General features: G+C 39.8%; 2 protein-coding genes across 2 annotated transcripts in view; one reads left to right on the top strand and one right to left on the bottom strand.

Moving 5' to 3' along the window:
- TDRD12 (tudor domain containing 12) overlaps positions 1–10,279 on the top strand; it is a 31,770-nt gene extending 21,491 nt beyond the window's left edge. The window contains exons 25-32 of the mRNA XM_032231190.1: positions 278–370; positions 1,394–1,563; positions 5,226–5,410; positions 6,127–6,181; positions 7,479–7,592; positions 7,676–7,829; positions 8,273–8,339; positions 9,094–10,279. Coding sequence (XP_032087081.1) covers positions 278–370; positions 1,394–1,563; positions 5,226–5,410; positions 6,127–6,181; positions 7,479–7,592; positions 7,676–7,829; positions 8,273–8,339; positions 9,094–9,209 — 954 coding nt within the window. The 3' untranslated portion in view covers positions 9,210–10,279. The remainder of the gene's footprint in view (positions 1–277; positions 371–1,393; positions 1,564–5,225; positions 5,411–6,126; positions 6,182–7,478; positions 7,593–7,675; positions 7,830–8,272; positions 8,340–9,093) is intronic.
- SLC7A9 (solute carrier family 7 member 9) overlaps positions 9,240–18,818 on the bottom strand; it is a 31,223-nt gene continuing 21,644 nt past the window's right edge. Inside the window, exons 10-13 of the mRNA XM_032231189.1 lie at positions 16,837–16,933; positions 16,061–16,210; positions 13,217–13,391; positions 9,240–11,669 (exon numbers count right to left, since the gene is read on the bottom strand). Coding sequence (XP_032087080.1) covers positions 11,605–11,669; positions 13,217–13,391; positions 16,061–16,210; positions 16,837–16,933 — 487 coding nt within the window. The 3' untranslated portion in view covers positions 9,240–11,604. The remainder of the gene's footprint in view (positions 11,670–13,216; positions 13,392–16,060; positions 16,211–16,836; positions 16,934–18,818) is intronic.

Genomic DNA, 18,818 nt, shown 5'->3' with positions numbered 1-18,818 from the left:
TGAACTATCATGCTAAATAGTGCCTAATGCCTGATTTTAAACAGGAAACAACAAATCCCTCTCCTAAAATTTAGTTTTAATTCTTTCATTGTGCCAAACAACGGGATACACTCAATCTTTATGAGTTAATTAATGTATTTAATAGGCACCTATTTGTATAATTGCTTGCCCTAGGCTACACTACACTACTTCAGTAAGCTTCTATTAAAAGGAATGCTGTAGTCACTGAAAAGGAACATTGTCTCTTTTCTGAAAATCCTCTTTGTTTTTTGTTTAGGTATCTAGATACATTAATGACAAAATCAGAGGGAAACCGCATGAAGCAAAAATAGCACTTATCCTGGGAAACACAATTTGGGTAGATCCAGTGGTATGTAATGCAGAATTCAACTATTCCTTATTTCCTTTCTTTGAAAATGCAGGTAGTCTTTGAGTTATGACCACAATTGAGTCCCAAAATTTACATTGTTAAGTGAAACACTTGTTACGTGGACTTTGCCCCGTTTTACGACTTTTCTTGTCCCATTTGTTAAGTGAATCACTGCGGTTGTCACATTTTTTTTAGTGCCGTTGTAACTTTGAACAGTCGCTAACTGAACTGTTGTAAGTTGAGGACTATCTGTAATAGATGTAGCCCTCGACTGATGACCATAATTGGGACCAGAATTTCCATGGCTAACGCAAAGCAGTTATTCAAGTGAGCCACGCCTGATTTTACAACTTTTTTTTCCCTTTGGCCACGTGGAAGTGAACCACTGCAGTTGCCATTGAATGAATCGCGTGATTGTTGAGCAAATCCAGCTTCTATCGACTTTGCTTGGGAAGGTCACAAATGGCAACCACGTGACTCTGGAATGTTGTAAATATGGGATGGTTGCAAAGTACACCCAAATTTCGATCCCATTACCATTGGTGGACCCGGGGGGGGGGGGGGGAATGCTGCAGTAATTATAAGTGCAAGGACTGGTTGCAAATCACTTTTATCAGTGCTGCTGTAACTTCAGTCACTTAATGAATGGTTGTAAGTCAGGTACCTGTTCTGAAAGTACTCCCAGGTTTTGAAATTAGAGCGAACAGGTAGTATCTTCAGGGTAATAGATGTGATCAGTACTTTGTAATTCTAATTTTCAACAAAAATTTTGCTTTCTTTTTGTGTCGTTGTTTTTTTTTTTTTTACATCTACTTGAAACTTAAATCTTAGAACCAAGAGAAGGACAGTAAGATCTGACTGGGTTTAGAAATGTCCAAAATTTAAAATGCAGTCTTGGTCGATGATCATCTTCTAAGAGAATGGATAAAACAATAAAAGGATTAGATTGTGGTCATAAGTAGGAGCAAAAATCAAGCAACCATTTGGAGCCGCAAAGAAGAATTCTGTCATTTTAAATTTTAGATTCGAGTCACTAAACTTCAAGACCTGAAAACTTCAATCAACGAATATAATATTCGCTCTGAAATCCTATCTACTGGATTGGGAGTAGACAACCCTGAGCATATACAGGAACTTGAGAAATTATTGAATGAGACTGAAATACCCCATGAGAAAAAAGAAGCACCTATATTGTAAGATATATTTTATGGATAATTACTGGCTGTATGCACTCAAACTGGATGATGATTAAACTGAATCATGTTGAAAACATTCTGGTTAAATAACAATATTGGTATATAGTTTCATGTCCTATAATATTCTAATGATTGTGGGAAGTAGGAAGAAGGATACAATTGATGAAGTTAAGTTGGATATTTATAGCTCTGATGTATGTTGATCTGTCTGTTTCAGGAAATAAGTAGTCCCTTTATTTATTTTATTTATTTATTAAATTTATAGGCTGCCCAATCCTGAAGAACTCCGGGCGGCTTGAATGCATGGTTGACATTAGGTTACTCCAGCCACAAAGGAGTAAGGATATGGCACTCCCCCAGCTCTGCAAATACAGCCATGAGTTTCCTACCAGCCAGCCACCATTGGTGGCACACACCTTGGCTGGCATAATAACTAATCACAGTCCTTATGTGAAGAAAACATCAAAATACATTTTTATTTTATAAGAATAGAATAGAATTCTTTATTGGCCAAGTGTGATTAAACACATGAGGAATTTGTCTTTGGTTCAGATGCTCTCAGTGTACATAGGGAGAATAAAATACATTCATCAAGAATAAAAAAATACAATACTTAGTGATAGTCATAGGTTACTAATAAGCAATCCAAACGTACTAGGAAACAAAAACAATATACGTCAATTGAAAGATACAAGCAACATGGTTATAGTCATAAGTGGGAAGAGACAGGTACTAAGAAGGAAGAGAAGAATAGTAATACAGTCTTAGTAAATTATTGGACAATGTTGTGGGATTTAGTTGTTAACTAGAGTGATGGCATTCAGGAAAAAAAACTCCTTGTGTCTAGTTGTCTTGGTGTGCAGTGCTCTATAGCATCGTTTTGAGGGTAGGAGTTGAAACAATTTGTGTCCAAGATGTGTCGGGTCTGTAGATATTTTCACAGCCCTCTTTTGGACTCGTGCAATATACAGGTCCTCAATGGAAGGCAGGTTAGTAGCAATTGTTTTTTCTGCAGTTCTGATTATCGATTGAAGTCTGTGTCTGTCTTGTTGGGTTGCAGAGCCAAACCAGATAGTTATAGAGGTGCAGATGACAGACTCATCTGAGCTTTTTGAGTTGACTCAGAAAGAACATTCTTTGTTGTGCTTTTTTGATGACGTTTTTTATGTTAGGTGTCCATTTTAAGTCTTGAGATATGATAGAACCTAGAAACTTAAAGATATTAATAGGTCAAGAACCTTGATAGCTTTTGAACTTTAGGAATGATAGCTTTAGACTTGAAAGCATCCTTTGTTTGTTCTTCTGTTTCAAAAATTTTAGTTGTTTGCTCATATTATAGAAAACTGTTTCATTAAAGTCTTTGCTTTGAGGTAGTTTGTGAAATCTCCTCAGCCTCTTCTCCCTAGACTTTTCATATCACTTCATAAAGAGGAGAACAACACTTCTTTTGATCACATAAATGAAAGTATGGTGGGCCCAAGTCAAGAGAGAAAATGCCCTTTGTGCATTTTCATGAGACCTTCTGCTATCAATCATCTTTCCTCCCTTCTCAGAGCGGAGGTGCTCAGGGTGCTCAAATCTCCACCTTTCCATTTTTCTGCCAGAAAGCTCCAGCCCTGCCTACATCTTCCACAGACATCTAAACCTTACTACCCACTAGAGGGTGGCAAAGAATCAAGAACGGAGCTCTTCCCCTTCCAACACTTTTCTAGCAAAATGTTTTTGGCCTATTAGATAAAAGGGTCTCTCAATATTTGTGCATCCTTTAAAAAAAATAAAAGAGGCTTTGTTCAATAGCACAGCTGATCAGCAGCTGGAGAAGGGGTAAAATGCCTCTAATTAAAAATGATATGTGTTAGGATCTTTCACCTTCCTAAATTTCAGAAAAGGAGGGCACGTAGGTCAGTACTTTTGCTCGATAAAACATCGATAGATGATCAGTAGTGTGATCTTAAGAAACATTGCACGCATTGCCCTGAAAAGCACAGCAGCTGATAATACTAAATCCCTGGCGAAATGAAGGATTTGTATATTTGTACTAAGCAAGCCAGTGGTTAAGTGAGTTGGGCCTCAAATGTACAAACTTTTAGCCACAATTGAGCAAATTGCTGTGTTATCAAGTGAACCGCAATGTCATTTAAGTGGATCTGGCTTCCCCCATTGACTTGGCTTGTCGAAAGATAGCTGGGAAGGATGCAAATGGGTGAGATCACATGACCACAGGACAGGGCGACTGTCATAAATACATGCCAGTTGCCAAGCACCTGAGTTTGGATCACGTGACCATGGGGATGGTGCAATGGCCATGTGTAAAAACGATCATATGTCACTTTTTTCAGCGCTGTTGCAACTTCGAAGGTCACTAAACAAATGGCTGTAAGTTGAGGACTACCTTCATTCGAATGGCTTAATGCTTGGTTTAGTTTAGTTTAGTTTAAAAGAGGACCTGACCTGGGGCAACTCACATTGCAGCCCTGGTCAAAAGGGCCCAGCAGAGATGATATGACCTGAGACTTCTCAGGAAACAACAACTGAATGAAAAACTGCTGGTGACCATCTATTGCTGCACCAAAGAGAGTATTTTAACTTACTGCACCTGTGAATGGTTTGCCAATTGCACAGTGGCAGATAGGACAGCGCTCCAGAGGGTTAAAGTCATTGCCCAGAGGACCATTGGTTGCCCTCTCCCCTCTTTGGAAGAGCTTTAGAGCTCCCGCTGCCTTAAGAAAGTTCAAAACATCCTTAAACATCGATCTCATTCTGGGCACCCCTTTTTTTTAACTATTACCATCTGGCAGACGGTACAGGACAATAAAAACAAGGTCGAATAAGCTGAAAAACAGCTTCTATCCCAGAGCAGTAACAATATTGAATTCTACGAATTGAATTCTACCTTTGCCTGAAGGTTTCTTCTAAGACTGAAGCCAGCGTAGGTTCAGGCCCTGGGAGATTCTTCTCAATTTTTTTTTAGCCTTGCTAGATGACTATAATAGATCTCCCAGGAACAGAAAGACATTTCAGTGTTTGTGTGTGTGTGTGTGTTTGTGCATTTCCCTTTTATTCTTGTCTGTTTTTATGAATAATCAAAGAAAACTACAGTGCATTTCGAATAGTTTGTCTCCTTGAGGTCTTTGGAATAACCCCCACCTGAAAGCAAAGTTTTTTGAGAGGACTGATAGTACGTGCTTCCTTCCATAGCACACTTGCTTCCCTGCCAGCAAATTCTTGCAGTCAGTCCACTTGAGAGCAACTCTCTTCGAATATTTTATTAGTTCATCAAAATATGAAAAACAAAAATGAAAATAGGGGGGAAATAAGAGAGGAAAAGGTGAACAGTAAAAGGAAAGCATTGACTTCCAACTCCTTTTGATGCAGTAGAATAAAGCAGTAACATAACACCTCAACTTTCTACTTTTATACTGGCCACTTCTATAACAACAAACCTATATAATCAGCAAAACCCAAGGCCATGTGAGAACATGAAAGTTGCAGCCTTCTCCTGTCGCTAGCAACAAAATAGAAGACAGGTGATGCTTTGGCATTAGCAAAAATAGAAAATAAAAGGATCTTAGAATTTTAAAATACATATTGTTCTGCTTTCTCTTGGCTGAAAACTCTTGATCCAACATTTTGGCCACAAAATTCTTTTTCCATTTCAGACCGCCTCCCCACACGGATGGAAGAAAGGAGAAGGTTGAACCTGTTGAGCAGAATGGGTCCAATCCTGCAACTCTTAGCTCAGAGGCCTCAGATAAAGAGGCCCCGCCCGTTGTACAGAAATTGCAGCAAGTCCAAGATATCATTCATGATGGTTATTCTCAAGTATCTTTAGAAAATCATTGTAGTAAGTACAATGGAGTAAATGAACTGGAATATAGTAAGTATCTGTAGGAGGAATTTTGTTCTGTTGTTTTGTTCTGAAAAAACAGGAAAAACAGATACAGAATCTCCTGCTTGAGCAGGAGGTTGGTCTAGAAAAGGGGTCACCAATCTTTCAGACCTCAGGGACCACTAAATTCATAATTTTAAATCCCGCGGACCACTAATATGAACTTTTTAAAAGATAAATAGTATTTAGTGCAATATAAAAAATGCAAAGAATTTTTCTGCAGACCACCGGTTGGTGACTACTGGTCTAGAAGACCTCTGAGGTCCCTTCTAACCCTATTTTTTATGTTCTGTGAAAAATTATGATCCCTAATGATAAGATGACAAGATAATTAATTAAAAATATATGCAAACTTTGCTTGTTTTTTGCTTCATTACGGAGATTTTGAAATTTCTAGTACCCAGCAAGGCCTAAATATGCCAATAAGTTACTTTCTGAGAAATGTGGTTTGCTTTTCAGTCCTTGAATATGCTTCAGCGATATTAGTGCTGCTGATTGCCATTTGAAATACACTGAGATGAGGACTATTTTTGTTCTGTGAGATAGCTTTACCTTGAAAGAACCTTTCTAATTAATTAAATGCAGTTGGGACATTGTGTTCAGTTTTAGCCATTGAAATCTGGTAAAGAGAGATACCATGCGAATTTAACTTGTTTTATTTCTTAATGTAGATGAAACAGTGCAAAATAAGAACAACGAAGACGATCCACAGACTTCGCCTAAATGGTATCAATCTTTATTTGATGGGACTTATACGTGCCTTAGTTCTACAGGGCGGGATGGAGAGTAATGTTTTTCTTGCTCTTTCCTTGTCTATCCTGGGGTTCAAAGGGCTGCTTTTAGAAGGCCCCTGGAAGATCTCCATGTTTTAAAACTTCTCAAAGAAAGTCCAAAGTTAGGGTTGTTTGAGCATTGTGTGGAAAGTATCTGATTTGACACGTAAGTCATGTATTCTTCAGATAACTACAAAATGCTTTTTGAAATGTGAGGCAGTATCACAGCAAACTTATTTCCAGAAAAAATTATGGAAGCAGACGAAGACACACACACACCACACACACACCAACTTCCCCAAAAGTGATTTCTTTTTTGCTTCGGGCATAATGCATATTGTTTCTTGTTTTTACATATCCACATGTGTATCATGGATTAACAAAGCTGTGTGGCTTTGGATTCAAATAATGTTTCTTTTTCTACACATGGGATTTAAATGTATGTATGTATGTATGTATGTATGTATGTGTGTGTATATATATATATTACTCTTCCAATTTCAATGCATAATTATTTTTTCCTTAAAATGTTTTTGCCCTACTTGATGGCACTGTATCTTCTTTCAGGGCATATTTATTTTTAGTTTTATAATGTGAAATTTGAAGAGTTACATCTATGCAAAATGCAATTACATATCTAACTGGTACGTTAGTTCAACTGTTGGATTAGGGTCACAACCAAGAACTCAGTCAATGAATAAATATTCAGCTTTTCAGTTGGATGCTTTGTTTTGGTAATTTGGGGATGGGGAGGAGCAGAATAGACCAACTTTATTTAGATGATTTCATGGAAGAGGTTTTAAGGTTTATTTAAGGTTTTATGTGGTTTGTATGCCGCCCTATTCCCGGAAGACTCAGGGCGGCTAACAATCAGAAGGGGAGAGGTACAAAATAAAAATAAAAGACAAACAATTTAAAATACAGCAACAGTCGTAACCTCGGATGGGGCTGAAAAATTCAACAGCCCCAGGCCTGCCGGAACAGCCAGGTCTTAGTTGCTTTGCGGAAGGGTGGTAAGGGTCTGGATCTCAACAGGGAGATCGTTCCAGAGGGCCGGAGCAGCCACAGAGAAGGCCCTCCCCCGGGGAGTTGCCAGCCGACATTGGCCGGCAGATGGAATTCGGAGGAGGCAAGAGTAACAAACACTGCTCATAAGCTTAAATTACTTCATGAGTACCGCATATAACTTCATATACAAGCAGCATTCATATTTTAAAACTCTACTTTAACTCACTGTTTTAACATTTCAGCTTCCATCCAACAATTAAATGGTTTGACAAGCAGGACGCTGTTGTCGTGAAGATAAAATTGCAAAACATCAGTAATTACGACTGCAGGATTTTTGAACAGCGGATCACTTTCAGGTAGATTGATTTGTATGGACAAAATCTTTTCAACGCATGGATTTATCGTTCTCTGACCAACTTATATTTTAACATTTGTGCAGCGCTTCGGCAAATGGCAAGTTTTATTTGGCCGATATGGAGCTGCAGACGAGCATCCTAAGAGAGAAATCAACCTGCGTGCTTAAGGGCAACGAACCTACCCTGCTCCTTGTAAAAGTGAAGAAGGAACCTTGGGGCAATTTGCTAAAAGAGAAAGTGAGTTGTAAATAGTAAAAAAGAAAAAGACAAAATAAAGCATTTGATTCAGTGACTCAGTGGCTAAGACACTGAGATTGTCGATCAGAAAGGTCGGCAGTTGGGCGGTTTGAATCCCTAGTGCCGCGTAATGGAGTGAGCTCCCCTTATTTGTCCCAGCTTCTGCCAACCTAGTCATTCGAAAGCGAGTAAAAAATGCAAGTAGAAAAATAGGGACCACCTTTGGTAGGAAGGTAACAGTGTTCCGTGCGCCTTTGGCCGTTAGTCATGCTGGCCACATGACCACGGAGAGGTCTTCGGACAGCGTTGGCTCTTCGGCTTTGAAAAGGAGATGAGCATTTTCCCCTAGAGTCGGGAACAAGCAGCACATATGTGCGGGGGGAACCTTTACCTTTTAAAGCATTTGCACGATATAATGAGGCGTTTAAAATATTTGCCAACAGAACCATCATGTGTCTTTTGACTTTGATTACTTGGATGATAATGAGGAAAGAAGCCCGTTCCGTGTAGGTAAGCAGTTCATTGTTTTATCTCCTGTATCTTCACATCTAAAGGGGTTGGAATCACTTCTGTTCTTTCTGCGAACTGTTCAGGGGAGAAGACATGTATCCACATTCATTTACTACACCGGAGATGGAGATACAGATAGTCCTCGTCTTATGACCATAATTTATGTTGCTAAGCAAGACTTGTTAAGCGAATTGTGCCCCATTTTGCAATATTTTTGCCACAGTTGTTAAGTGAATCATGTGGTCGTTAAGTGAATCATGCGGTTGTTAAGTGAATCATGCGGTTGTTAGGTGAATCTGGATTCCCTCATGAAACCAGCTGGACAGGTTACCAGTGGTGATTATATGATTCTTGACACTGCAATTGTACATGTAGTACATGTAGGTTGCCATAGCACCCAAATTTTGATCACATGACCACGGGGAATGGTGCAAACGTCGTAAATATGAAAACCCGCCATCAGTCATTGTTTTTCAGTGCCATTGTAAGTTTGAACGATCACAAAGCAAAAGGTTGTAAGTTGAGGACGGCCTGTAATTAGATTGGATGGGTCTCTTCCATGAGCCTGTGTATCTTGCCCATAGAACTCAATCGAGACATGGGCCAGTTCGCGCCTGCATAGTACTAATGCAGGGATCTGTTTGCAGAATACACTGTGTATTTCATGGTAAAGTTGGAAGCTGGCTTATAAATGCATTCTTTAAAACTCTGTATTCATCCATTTGTATAATAACAATGTGATTTTCTCTATCAGGATCAAGCCCTAAGAAAGTGTATCAGATTCCTATAGGGGTGTGTGACGAAGAAGAAGAGAAGGAGGACGAATCTTCAAAAGATAGTGATTCAGAGAGTGATTCATCCTCTTGTTAATTATATCTTGGGTTTTAGTCTTTGATCCCCTACAAGGTTAAAGCATCTAAAATAGATAGTACAAAACCCCTTGTAAGTGCATCAGATGCCTTTTTCATAGTGATACAGCCCCAGCACTTTATTAAAAATGTTGACAACAGGACTTCTGTGGGGTGCCGCATTTGCTGCTTATTGAGAGTTATAATTCTAAGCATGCTCGTTGCAAATGAATCTTAACAAATTTGAGTGAAATTTAATTTGATATACAAGTTGATAGTTATATCAAATTTAACAATTAGACCAGGTCAATTACAATATTGAAAATTGCTTTTCGGTTGCACTTATACCAAAACACTTCTCAAAGAAAGCATATTTTTTTGTCTTGCTTTAAAAAAAAATACAATATAATATAATCGGTGAGTTTTTGTAATGCTTCATGCTGCTAACGGAATGGGCTGATCCTTTGTTGTAACTTGGTTCTTAGGGAGCTTAAAATGGATAATGTTAATTCAGTCTAATTGATATGATGAGGTAATTCTTTGTGAGAGGTAAAGCAGTTATGTAACATTATAAAAGAATAACTTTTGGTTCTTTTTTCACAATATTAAGTTTTGTGTTTAAGTTTCAGAAAACATTCAAATACCTGGTTTTGCTTTCACGTGTATATATTGTGGTATTGCAATATATCAGCTGTGTCAACCAAAGCATCACATGTTTCTTCCTCAAGAGGAAGAAAATAAAATCATATGACATTTCTTGAAATGTTAACATGGAAAAATCTGAATACAGAAAATCTGTAATTATAAATGCAACTTATACAGAATGGTAACTTTTGCAAAATGTTATTGACATAGAGGGCTGTAGTATATGTTTGTGGGCTAAGGTCAAAGATTTTTATTCTCAGGAATTCTTTGCATACCCCACATTCATTAGAAGTGTGTTTCTCAACCTGGGCAAATTTAAGATGTGTGGACTTCAACTCCCAAAATTCCTCAGCCAGCAAAGTTATCAAGGTTGAGAAATTATGTTAGAATATAGAATCCAGTTCTCTGAAAACATATTACTGTACAATCCAATTGTTCTAGTTTTATAGCTGTGCAAAGTTTATCAAAACAACAAAGGAAGCACAAATCTACAAACAACCTGAGTTTATAATTCTGCATTCAGATAAGTGAGATACTTGATCCTTCTCTGAATTAATATTGGTCCTGTTGACCGTTAGTTGTCTTTCTGAGGGAAAAAAAGTGTTCATTAAAATTTAAAATGAATAACCTCTTTTGTAAAACCTTGTATTATTTGTGACTTGAAACTGCTGAGAGTCAAAATAGTCCCAGAGGCTAATATTGAAACAGCAAAGGACCAGTTCTGAAAGAGAGCACCTCAGATTTTTATAAAAGCCCCTGAATAATTTTCAAAAACTAATATTCAGTAACGGTAAAAAGTCTGTGGTCTCCCAACTATCATATGGCCCTGGGTTTCCCCACACTTGGTATTTCCTAAAAAGAAAATGATATACTGTTCCTGCATGTTTGGGGGAGTGACATCCTAACAGGTTTTCAAAATTGCAGTAATAAATCTCACCAGTCTTTTTAAAATGCTACAAACTCCTTTGTTGTCTTCCAATTGTACTTTGGTAATTAGATTTTGGGGTGTGATGCAGTTGTCCTCCTTGTTTCTTAAAACATCCAACGTTGAACAGTGCAGAAGGTTAACAGTCTGTATCATCAACCTCATAAAGTTCCACAGAAATGAAAACACAGACTTGGGTGTCAGAGGAGGAAAAACGTAGACAATTCCTATCTAGGTCGTGAGGATTAGATCTCATGCCAGGCCAATAAATCCCCTATTATCCCATCCACTGATTTTGCAAAATGCTTTAAGTACAGAGAAAGCATAGCACTGTCTCAAGCTCTCTTGAGGCCAAGGATAGACTTGTTAACTTCCTTTGGGTTTTAGAGGTAAACAGTTCCATCTTCATCCTTCTTGCATCTCCTTGCCATCTAGATATGGCTCTGTACCCTATCAGATGCAGGAGTTGCGTTGGTTAATGGGTCGCTCAGATGCCTTGTCTTAAGAGATTGCCCAAAAGGGTCATCCTTAGTTGTTAAAATGCTTTTCATTTCGAATTTAGTAGTGGAAACTCCCTGTTTCTTTTCTTGATTTTTTTCCACGCTTGGCTATAAATCTTAAAATTGTAACTGATGCAAAAAATTGACTCCCTTTCTCGGTAAGTCAGGGTAATTATGAAACAAAAAATCTTTGTTAAGATCTTTGCTGTTTCATACATATTGTAAGATTTTTACTGTCGTGCATATTCCGTAAACCACCAGCACTAAATTTTGCTTGGCAAAACTGAGCTAGTTTGAGGATCCAGTTTCTGTCCCATTTCAGAAGGAAAAATAGGATCTTTTTTTTTTCATTCAGTAACTTCTTCTGGTGGGACGACTTCCAGCAGCATCTGAAGATGCATGGTGATGGGCTCTGAAATACAGAGGTTATCAGAGTTACAGATATTGTATTACTTTAATATTTTTCCATTTTTGGAGAACTTTCCAGTAAGGGTTGACTGCATGAGCCTGGTTGCAATCAAGCTAACAAGATCTATTTAGATATCTTTTCACAAATCCTTGCGTCCCCAGCATTCTACATTAACAGTATATTGCTGTCTGTATGAAGTTAGCAGCGGGTGTAAATGCTGATCTGATCTGAAGTCATCTTAAACTAAACTCAATGTAATTTTCTTCCCAACTTCACTGTCCGCTGGTTCCAGACTCAATGACCACCACCCCATAAAAATTACCCTTAGTAGAGAAGCAATTTGTTCCACTGAAATTCAATTCCATGGTATCCTTTTTAATTCAGCATAAAGCCTTTTAACAAAGTTAAGTCCCGACTTAAACCATTTTAAAAGAATGAGATTACAAGTCATCACTTCTTAGCATAGCAACTAACCAGCAGAGGCCTAAAGATGCATTGTTGCCTGGTATTTCAGGAACATAATTCTTGATGAGCCGAGGTGGCGCAGTGGTTAGAGTGCAGTACTGCAGGCCACTTTAGCTGACTGCCATCTGCAGTTCAGCGGTTCAAATCTCACCGGCTCAAGGTTGACTCAGCCTTCCATCCTTCCGAGGTGGGTGAAATGAGGACCCAGACTGTGGGGGCAATATGCTGCTGACTCTGTAAACCGCTTAGAGAGGGCTGAAAGCCCTATGAAGCGGTATATAAGTCTAACTGCTATTGCTATTGATCTTTGATACACGTGAAGGAACACTTTAGGGGGTTATCATTATTTAAAAAAACCAACAACAAATCGGACTTTATCCCATCACATATCCAACTTTGCAAATTCCATTGACGAGGCAAACATTTGTAAGCAGATTGGTGCCACCAGTTTAAAAAAAATAAGGAAAGTCTTCACAAATATTCTAAAGGAAGAAGTCGGAATCCCAAATAATTTTTCCTGTGCTAGGAAAAATGCTGAATTAAGATTTCTACGATGCTTTTTTTTTAAAGGCTTCTGTGCTTGCATCCATAAAGGAGAATATTTGTAGCCTAAAGTTGAAATGAGTCTGGTGCTCTCATCTTGTTTTTTTTTTTTTTTAAACAAACGTTTTGTTATCCAAACTAGATAACATCATCAGTGCATAAATGAAGTTTTAGGGAAAGAAAATAAGCTGGCAATTGGATGCAAATCCACCTTTATTTGGATTTCAGGACCTAGCAGACTTTCTAATGGTTCTCCATTGGATTCCATTTGCAGTAAACTTTAGTGAGGTTTATTTTTAAACCTCCATTCTTGGGTAGTTCCAAAGCCGATTTAACTTTCATTGCTTTATTGATGCTCTCGCTTTGCTCAGTACCATTCATCCCTATCACCTCTTTTAATGAATATTTTAAGGATTGCATTCGTTTTATTGCATCCTTGGGAACAGGAAAATGGGCTAAACTTTACTTTTTGTTTTTCTTAAAGGAAATCTGTCGCCCTTTTTAGGTGGAAACCATCCACGTAAAAAAAAACATGTACTTACCTGAGATTTTTTGAGCCCAGGCAAACTTATAGTGGATGAAAAGAACGTAGAAGATAAGTCCGCTTAAAATAAATAGGACGCAGTATAAATATGCAAACTCAGGCTCAGTGATAATAGGTGCCAAAACCAGAACAATAGCCACTAACACCACAATAAAAGGAATGACCAGTGGTATCTGTAGGAGAAAGAAAAAAGGCTGCTATGTAATTAGATGTAACTGGCAGAGCTAAATAACCCTCTCATTTCTAACTGAAAATACCAAAGATGGTCTCTTTATTCCGGCCACTTGGAGCAATTTGTTCCTATCTGTGTTTAGCTTGGCAACGTTTTCTTTTACTCGGCTGTGGAGGGCCTGTTCGACTTCACTTTCAAAATGGAGAGAACCCAAGAACTTCTCTCTGCGTTTGTAGACTTCTTCTTTTATAAAGAAGGGAGCATAGGAGTCAACCTCAACCCCATACATGTTCCTTAGAATATTGAGAAGATACTCAGTGCCAGGGGTGAAATCCAGCAAGTTCTGACAGGTTCTGGAGAATCGGTAGCGGAAATTTTGAGTAGTTTGGAGAATCGCCAAATACCACCTCTGGCTGGCCCTAGAGTGGGGTGGGAATGGAGATTTTGCAGTATCCTTCCCCTGAAGTGGGGAGGGAATGGAGATTTTGCAGTATCCTTCCCCTGGAGTGGGGAGGGAATGGAGATTTTGCAGTATCCTTCCCCTGGAGTAGGGAGGGAATGGAGATTTTGCAATATCCTTCCCCTGAAGTGGGGTGGGAATGGAGATTTTGCAGTATCCTTCCCCTACCACGCCCACCAAGCCATGCTCACAGAATTGGTAATAAAAAATTTTGAATTTCACCATTGCCCAGTACCGATCAGCACAGATTCCCAAAAAGAATGTTGGGGGTCCAACAATGCTTAAAAGAGACCACGAGTAAGCATAGCCCAAGTATTCATTTGCAGGGCATACACGTCTAGAAAATTTGTACTTCTTTATTGATGATCATATTTATCACATGTTTCAAACCTCCCTTTCCATTTTCAGCAAAGTTATCAGGAAGAATAATTTTTCGTCATCGTAAACCCTGGTCAGAGGCATATGTGTTGAACTACACATGACTAGCCAAAGGGATGCGTTTGGTGAGATCAGTTGAGATCAGAATAATAACAGAGTTGGAAGGGACCTTGGAGTTCTTCTAGTTCAGGGGTCGGCAACCCCCGGCTCTGGAGCCGCATGTGGCTCTTTCATCCCTCTGCTGTGGCTCCCTGTCGCCAGTCAGCTCCACAATTGATAGGGCTTTCAGTTAGGACAGGTAGAGGAAAAAGGACGCCACACTAGGAGGAGACTCTGGTGGGGGAACTGGACTTCCAATCAGCAGAGGAAAAAGGACGCCATGCTGGGAGGAGACTCTATGGTGGGGGAACCGGACTTCCGGTTAGTTCCAGAATTGAATGGTGTGCTTCCGGTTAGGACCTTTGTGGCTCTTTGAGTGAGTAAGGCTGCCGACACCTGCTTCTCTCCTTGATTAATTTCCATCCATAGTTTCTTGTCTTGCCTTCGAGGGCTTTGGAAAAAATAGGTTGGCACACACAGACACACACTTCTTTGTGACAGCCCCTCAAATATTGGAACCGCAAAATATCAAAAGCACAAGCAGTGAATGCTTGCGAAGCTGCAGTCCATTCCAGAAAGCTGGAAGATGCCCGCATGATTTTCTCAACGCTCAATATTGATAAGCTGGATTGCAAAGCTTATGATCCTGAGCCGCAGTGACACAGCGGTTAGAGTGCAGTACTGCAGGCTACTTCTGCTGCCTGCCGGCTGCCTGCAATTTGACAGTTCAAATCTCACCAGGCTCAAGGTTGACTCAGCCTTTCATCCTTCTGAGGTTGGTAAAATGAGGAGCCAGACTGTTGGGGGGCATAGGCTGACTCTGTAAACCACTTAGAGAGGGCTGTAAGGTACTGTGAAGCAATATATAAGTCTAAATGCTATTGGTATTCCTTCCCTCCCTCCCTTAGTGGTGCAATGATCAGAATTCAGTATTACAGACGAACTCTGCCCATTGCCAAGAGTTCGATCCTGACGGGTTCAAGATTGATTCAGCCTTCCAGCCTTCCGAGGTGGGTAAAATGAAGACCCAGATTGGTGGGGGCAAGAGGCTGACTTTGTGAACCGCTTAGAGAGGGCTGTAAAAGCACTGTGAAGTGGTATATAAGTCTAAGTGCTATCCTCCAGATGTTGCTGAATGACAGCTTCCAGCTGTCAGGCCTGCAGCCATATTTCTCTTGGGTCTTTGGCCTGCCACACTTTCTATTATTCCACTATGCCTTTTTATATTGTGGGAAAATGGGAGGGGGTAATGTACGGAGTTACTTACTGGGTAGCCAAAAAAAAAAATCTTTCTAGAAAGCCAACGCCATCCTTTGTCTTTTGCATCTCTGCACCTCACTGGAACTGGATGGGTAGAACTACCAGCGTGGCAGTGGAAGATTGGACCATGTGATGGACTTGTGGGTGTGGGGACAAGATCTTGAACTTTCAACTGGGTGGGGAAAACCTGGAAGCTTTCAGATTCGGGGTTTCCCAGATGTGCCAACGTGGCTCTCTTAATAAATTGGAACTTTGAGCAATACTTTGCCTTATTTTTGGATGCTATACTAATCCTGACACCAGCATCCCTTCCTATTGGCTGAGGCGGTAAGGGAATTGTGACCCACTAACATTTAGGAGTCAGGTTTCCCATCTCTTGCTTGCAAGAAGCAAGGAGGCAGGAGGCAAGAAACAGTTGCCCAATGAAACGCTTCCTCCATTGTAGGAGGACCCTCTTCTGGGTTGATACTTACCTTGATAGGCCTTTTCAGATCTTTTCTTGTATAGCGCATAATAATCAGTCCCAAGACAGTTAACCCATAGAAGAGCCAGACTGCAAAGCTGAAGTAGTTAATGAGGGTATTGATGTCTCCTGGGAGAATATAAAAAAATCCTACTGTAGCCTGAAAGACGGAAGAAAACAGAAAAATGGGTTACAGGAAGGAGTTGCCGAGTTTTGTACAGATTAACAGAGTTGGACAGGACCTTAGAGGTCATCTAGTCCAACACACACACACCCCAAGCAGGAGATTGAATTGAATTGAATTTATTGCACTTATATGCTGCCCTTTTCCCCGGAGGGGACTCAGGGCGGCTCACAATCCAAGTCAGGGAAGGGGATACAGATAAGGGATAAAAAAACAAACAAAACAATACACAATTTAAAAGCACACAACAACCATACCATTCGAGGGGGGGGGGGCAAGAGCTCTTTAGCCCCAGGCCTGTCGGAACAGCCAGGTTTTAAGGGCTTTGCGGAAGGCCTGGAGGGTGGTGAGGGTTCGAATCTCCATGGGGAGCTCGTTCCAGAGGGTCGGAGCAGCCTCAGAGAAGGCTCTCCTCCAGGTAGTCGCCAGTCGGCATTGGCCCGTGGATGGAATTCGGAGGAGGCCTAATCTGTGGGATCTAATCGGTCTATTGATCCCATATCAATACTTATTCTATTAAAATTAAATTACATAGCCAAATTTGATTTTATTTTTGTTTGAAGCTAGAAATTTTATTCGGCTATTTGAGATATTATACTTACATAAAATATAATAGCGGGCGCAGGTGTTAAACGTTTAACGCTGATGTAGGATAAAACCTTTAACATGTGCCCTTCACGTCCTGCGACATAAGCAAGCCTAGAAAAGCAAAGTGTGACACATTACCTGTTTTGGTAATGAAATGTCTGCAAGAAAACAACCAAGCTCAGGTACAGGTAGTCCTCGAGTTGCGACCACATGTGGCTAAGTGGAAACATTTGTGAAGGGAGTTTGCCCCATTTTACAAACTTTTTCTTGCCGCAATTGTTAAGGGAAGTTTGAAAACATGGTTGTTAGGTAAATCTGGCTTTCCCAATGACTTGGCTCGTGAGAAGGACACAAAAGGGGATCGCGACCGTCATAAATATTTTCAGTTGTAACTTTGAACCAAACAAACTGTTGTAAATTGAAGACTGCATGTATTTTGGACCCAAGGCGATTCAGTGGCATCAAAGATAAATCTGTTATAATATCAACAGTTTTATTTAATAAAAAAAAGAAGAAGAAGGCTTTGGGGCAATGTTGCTTGACACAGAAAGGTAAGAAAAATTGCCCAAGCTGAACAAAATGTTCCCTTCTGTATATCTACTGATGCTCAGAAAGAACAAAAAAAAATTCAATGCAGCAAGAACACAAGATGATTCTCAGAATCCTTGGATATTACATGGTATGCAGCATTAAGATTTGGAGGCAGGAAGGAGAAAAATGGCATTTGGTTTAATCAAAGCGACAGACAACGTCAAGGCCTGGAATGAATCTCGCATCTCCAATGCATTAAGATCATTTATTTTTATTTTATTTGGTTCCTTCGAGTCGGTGTTGACTTTTGGTAATCACCTGGACACATCTCTGCAGTTTTCTTGGCAAGATTTTGTTTTTAAAAAATTGCCACTTCTTCCTTTTTAGGGTGAAAGAAAGTATCCGGCCCCCAAGGTCACTCAACTGGCTTTGTGCCTAGGATGGGACTATAACTCATGATCTTTTGGTTTCTAGTCTGGTACTTTAACCATGACACTAAACTGGTTCTCCGTCTGGCCTACGCTATAAAAAAAAGTGAAAAAGTCAGATTTAAGCTTCTTTCGCTGATATTGTTGTTGTTAGTTGCAAAGCTGTGTCTGACCCATTGTGACCCCATGGACAACGTTCCTCCAGGCCTTCCTCTCCTCTACCATCCTCTGGAGTCCATTTAAGCTCACGCCGACTGCTTCAGTGACTCCATCCAGCCACCCCATTCTCTGTCGTCCCCTTCTTCTTTTGCCCTCCATCGTTCCCAGCATGAAGCTCTTCTCCAATGAGTCCTTCCTTCTTAGGTGGCCAAAGTATTTGAGTTTCCTCTTCAGGATCTGGCCTTCGAAAGAGCAGTCAGGGTTGATCTCCTGTAGGACTGACCGCTTTGATCGCCTTGCAGTCCAAGGGACTCACAGGAGTCTTCTCCAGCACCAGAGTTCAAAGGCCTCCATTCTTTGGCGCTCAGCCTTCCTTATGGTCCAACTTTCACAGCCATCCATTTGCTGATATCCTTTCCCCCAAATTTACCCCTAGGAACTGAACAAAACGTAAGAGACTATTTTCCCCCCAGTTATCCTAATGTACCAAATCCCTTTTACCAGGAGCATTGGAGGGGTATGAACTAATGTTGCCAAGTCCTCCTTCGGGCCATTAAATTTACACAATTCTTTAAGAAAATGCTGCAACAGCAATTTCTGTGTCTTAAAAACGATCGTATGAATTAAAGAGGACACCTAAGAAGCCCAGAACCGCTCCAGAACGAGACTGCTAATTAACCGTGAAATTTGTCTCCAGCTTTGCAGTCTGACCCCAAAATTCTCTCCTCACTTGCTACCCAATATATATATATAGATATAGATATAGATATAGATATAGATATAGATATAGATATATAGATATAGATATAGATATAGATATATGGATATATATATATATATATATATATATATATATATATATATATATATGGAGATAT

The sequence above is a fragment of the Thamnophis elegans genome, chromosome 14, assembly GCF_009769535.1.
Source record: "Thamnophis elegans isolate rThaEle1 chromosome 14, rThaEle1.pri, whole genome shotgun sequence".
Classification (NCBI taxonomy): domain Eukaryota; kingdom Metazoa; phylum Chordata; class Lepidosauria; order Squamata; family Colubridae; genus Thamnophis; species Thamnophis elegans.
This window is presented reverse-complemented; position numbering and strand designations above follow the sequence as displayed.